The sequence below is a fragment of the Sabethes cyaneus genome, chromosome 1 (assembly GCF_943734655.1).
Source record: "Sabethes cyaneus chromosome 1, idSabCyanKW18_F2, whole genome shotgun sequence".
NCBI lineage: Eukaryota > Metazoa > Arthropoda > Insecta > Diptera > Culicidae > Sabethes > Sabethes cyaneus.
The window spans coordinates 109634951-109639416 of NC_071353.1; the positions used below are offsets into that span (position 1 = coordinate 109634951).

General features: G+C 38.7%; 1 protein-coding gene across 1 annotated transcript; it reads right to left on the reverse strand.

Moving 5' to 3' along the window:
• Nucleotides 1-2860: 2860 nt before the first annotated feature.
• Nucleotides 2861-3910, reverse strand: LOC128746091 (uncharacterized). Its single transcript, XM_053843140.1, has one exon. It carries the CDS (start codon nt 3908-3910, stop codon nt 2861-2863), a length of 1050 nt encoding a protein of 349 aa, XP_053699115.1.
• Between the last annotated feature and the right edge of the window lie 556 nt (nt 3911-4466).

Here is a 4466-nt window from a genome sequence, read left to right on the forward strand (position 1 = left end):
TCATAGTCAATTCCGTCATTCGCTATATCATCGGTAATGCCGGCCAGTTTCAATTTCATCTTCTCTTCCAGTCCTAAAATTTAAATTACTTACGGTTATTGGGTTACTTAGATCGTTGAGTAAATACTCATTTACAATACAGATTTCACCTTAATATATACTTTATTTAAAATACAGACGACCTATAAAATCACACAGATTAAAAAAATCCTGTTTTCGCACACTAAATAAACGTCTTGTTGACAAAAAGTTCTTCTGTCAGTCGTTTGCTGGGATACCAAGTTTACGGATTCGCAAACGATCTCAAAGTTTTTGTTTTTGTACTTGAAGAAAATCGTTCCTAAGTTCAGAAATTTAGCAAAGACATTGCGTTTTAAAATACTTTATTAAATTAAAATGTGATGAATAACCATTGATTAAAAGTAAATGAATGTTATTACGAATTTTAGCTAAAAGTTCAGTTGGCTCCAACCCTCTGCTATATTCGACAGCTCCCATTGTTAAGAGCGTAAATCATTTTTATTATTCTTTCTATTCCTTTCGGTACGACCATGAACTGCGTAACTAATTTAGTCTATGGACAAATTTCGATTTTATTGCGTTGTTTATGACTACCAAAAGCGAGAAACACCTAGATTGGAAAATGGTGTAAGGTGAATATTGCTGTTTTCAACAAAACATGTTAAGCCAACATGTTTATATTTAGGTTATAGTATATTTTTATTCATTCAGTTCTGCTTTCTCTTTAAGCTGCCTTTACGTTCAAATTCGTGCTCAAAGTTGTAGTTTCCTTTTTATCAAATTGTCGGAAAGGCTATGGTACAGAATAAGAACCACCAGCAGCTATTTTTTCATGTAAATATATCAAGAAAGTGCGAGTGAGAAATAAGAAAGGACATTAAGCGATATGCGTACCTATGGGCTGCGACCGAATGACCGAAACACAAATGGCCGAATCACGAATGGCCGAATCACGAATGGCCAAAATCCAAATGGCCGAATTTCAACAACAGTCAAGGAAGGCCAGATCTTGCAAGGCCGAATCACGAAAGGCTGTATAACGAATGGCCGAATCACCAAAGGCCGTTATAGGCTGTTATAGTCACTTTAACAGCTTAAGTCATTCGTGACTTCTGCGGGGTTGGGATTTGAACCCGTGTCTTCGGCGTGAGAAGCGTGAATGCTTCCACCACTAACCACTACACCGGGACTGACCCCATGATGATTGAAAGTTCTTTCTTCCCCTAAGTGGGAGCGCCGGCCACTGCGGGGGCAGCCCCCCGCAGAAACCACTACTATTTAGGTGCACACATTTTCCCACACTTAAAATATTCTGCACATAACTAATAGTAAATTTCCATATGAAATTCCCTATAATCATCATGAGCCGCATATAAACACAATCCTCCCAGAAATACACCTAAAAATTATACGCATATGAATGTATGTGCAATTATGCACATAAAAAATATACGCATATGAATAGTATGTGCAAAAGTTTCGCGTACCCATAAATTATAACTGTTTGGCATATTAAGTTCATTAACTGGGCACATTGCAAAAATCTGTGTGTGGGACACATAGAAACTATACGAAAAGTTTTCTCAGTGTAGGTTTACAGACTAGTGGGGGTTATACTTTAGTAAAGTCCGAACGAGCGGCAGCGGGTAAGGACAGCGTGTACCCAACGTTTGTGCAGGTTGAAGATCGTGAATATTTTCGGCCAAATATGAAGTTCGGCCACGGGGCGAATCAGTTAAAATTTATCAAATATATTAAATATATTTATGCATATTTACATACTTTTAGCCGGGTGCTAAATATATTTACCGGTATTGATGAATATTTTACGAAAGTTTCCACCTTTATCATATCGATCTTGAGCTGTCAAGTCCCATAACAGTATGTGACTCTGGCAAGAGTTGGTATGATGAGGTGGACACATTTAAAATAGTAAATATGTTTATCAATATTTATTACATATTGAATATTTATGCTGGAAGTGATTTACCCCGTGAATTCGGCCTTTTGTTATTTCGGCCATTTGTGTTTCGGCCATTCGTGATTCGGCCATTCGTAGGTAATCCCGTACCCATTTACATCGTTTTTTATTGCAGCTCTCAACGCGTGTTGCGAAATATCTTTGAATAATGTGTGTTTACGGTTATTCTTTTTTTTACCATTTCTACCCATTTAGATTCTACCCTGTAAGACTTTTTCTTCCCATGTAGATACGCATAGGCCTTCCATGAAATATACTTAGGCTACATAGAATAAGTATCATTTCACTGCTGCACTTTTACCTTTGTTTACATTTGATTAATATGTACACTACGTCGTTTTGAAATTTTGTTGGTGCAACCAGCTACCAACGACAAATCTAACAGCTCCAGACCAAGTAGCTGGCAGGCAGCCATATTTTCGATGCCAACATGTTAACGTTAGCGTAAACGAGATTTCATATATGCGCCACTCTTCACACAAGTTAGCTCTTCAGCTGTCAGTGGGGCCCACCTATGACTCCTGAGCCCGCAGTGATGCTAGCTCTTGTCAACGCAAAGCAAATGAGATAAAGGTGCCAGTTGGCTGCTCCAGACAATAAGGTTTTGCACGGGCGAGCATAACCTCACTTCTAATAATATGTTTCATTGATATTTTTCGGTGAAATAAAACCCTTCTTTTCTCGATCTGCGTAACGTTTCTGGCTACTATGCTTCGCCTATCGTCAGACGCCTGGAAAATTTTATTTTTGGTCAACTAATTTATACAAATTTTAAACACATTTTTCTTTTCACAAATTTACATTACAAAAACAAATAAAAAGCTTACATTTTCGTCACTCTATTTTCTTAGCACATTGCTAATGCTGCGTCCGCTGCCGACGAGTAACCATTGCCTGCTTACTTTGTTCACACTGCCGTAGCTTAGTGACCAGACCGTTATACATTGCGTTGAATGTTCCACATTCACGCTGTAGGTTTACAGTTTTTTCTTCCCCCAGTATCTTTATGTGGAACATCTCCGCGGTTTCTCTGCTCTCCTGGTTCTCGACTCTTTCTAGTATGCGTGTATTATCAAAGTCGAATATGTGTCCGCTCTGGATAGTGTGCTGTGCTAGTCCGGATTTTGCTTCTTTTTTCTTTGCGTCGTTCTTATGTTCAGCTATTCTCGTCTCCAACCGTCTTCCCGTTTGTCCAATGTACACTTTGCCGTCATCTGTACCACATGGTATAGAGTACACTACATTTTTCTGTTTACTTGGTGGGATCGGGTCTTTCAGCTTACTAAACACATGATGCTTGATCTTATCTAGTGGTTTGAAAGCTAGCTCTACATTATGTTTCCTTAGGATTTTGTGCAGTTTCTCACTCAGACCCGGTATATACGCAGAAGAAGCAAACTTAATGTTTTCTTCTGTTTGCTTAGTAATTTCGAGCGTGTTATAAAACTTGTGAACTCTAGCTTTTAGTATTTTTTGAACAAACCACTCGGGATAATGGTTAATTTTTAATATGCTTTTTACAGTTTTAATGGCGCATGGCCGATTTTTTGGATCCGATAATTTAATCGCTCGATCGATTAGCGCTATTGCCGTATTGCATTTGTGTGCGTACGGGCTTTGCGAATGGAAGTCGAGATATTTGCCATCGACTTGTTTCGGCAACCATGACTTTTCCAGCTTACCGTTGTTTCTAGTCAGCATCATGTCCAGGAGTTTTATGCTGTTATTCGCCTCCATTTCTATGGTGAATTGCAGCCTGTCGTGAAAACTGTTGAATGTCGCCAGTATTTCGTTGATTTGTTCCTCAGTAGCCACACAGAAGCAGTCGTCCACGTACCGGCGGTATGTTGTTAGATTGATTTTTTTCTTCTCTAATTCAGCTATGCAGTGTTGTTCCAGTTTTTCCATTACCAGGTTTGCAATTACAGGTGATAAAGGTGAAGGAGCTATTAAATACCAAGTAGCAGCGGATGATATTAGAGCCGATGTAGCAACGGCAATAATAAACCACATTAATTTCAAAAAACAGCCAAGACATCATGAGCACGAGTGGATCACGAAAGATGTGAAAAAAAACCAAAGGTTTTTAAAAGAGAACCCCGAACTGCTAATAACCAAAGCTGACAAAGGCAACAAAACGGTAGTCCTGCCTGCAAACGAATACAAGGAAAAGATGCACGGTCTGGTCACTAAGCTACGGCAGTGTGAACAAAGTAAGCAGGCAATGGTTACTCGTCGGCAGCGGACGCAGCATTAGCAATGTGCTAAGAAAATAGAGTGACGAAAATGTAAGCTTTTTATTTGTTTTTGTAATGTAAATTTGTGAAAAGAAAAATGTGTTTAAAATTTGTATAAATTAGTTGACCAAAAATAAAATTTTCCAGGCGTCTGACGATAGGCGAAGCATAGTAGCTAGAAACGTTACGCAGATCGAGAAAAGAAGGGTTTTATTTCACCGAAAAAT

Bases quoted from the DNA above. Each gene is read 5' to 3' on its own strand.
- LOC128746091 (XM_053843140.1), bottom strand. From the start codon at position 3,910: ATGGAAAAACTGGAACAACACTGCATAGCTGAATTAGAGAAGAAAAAA.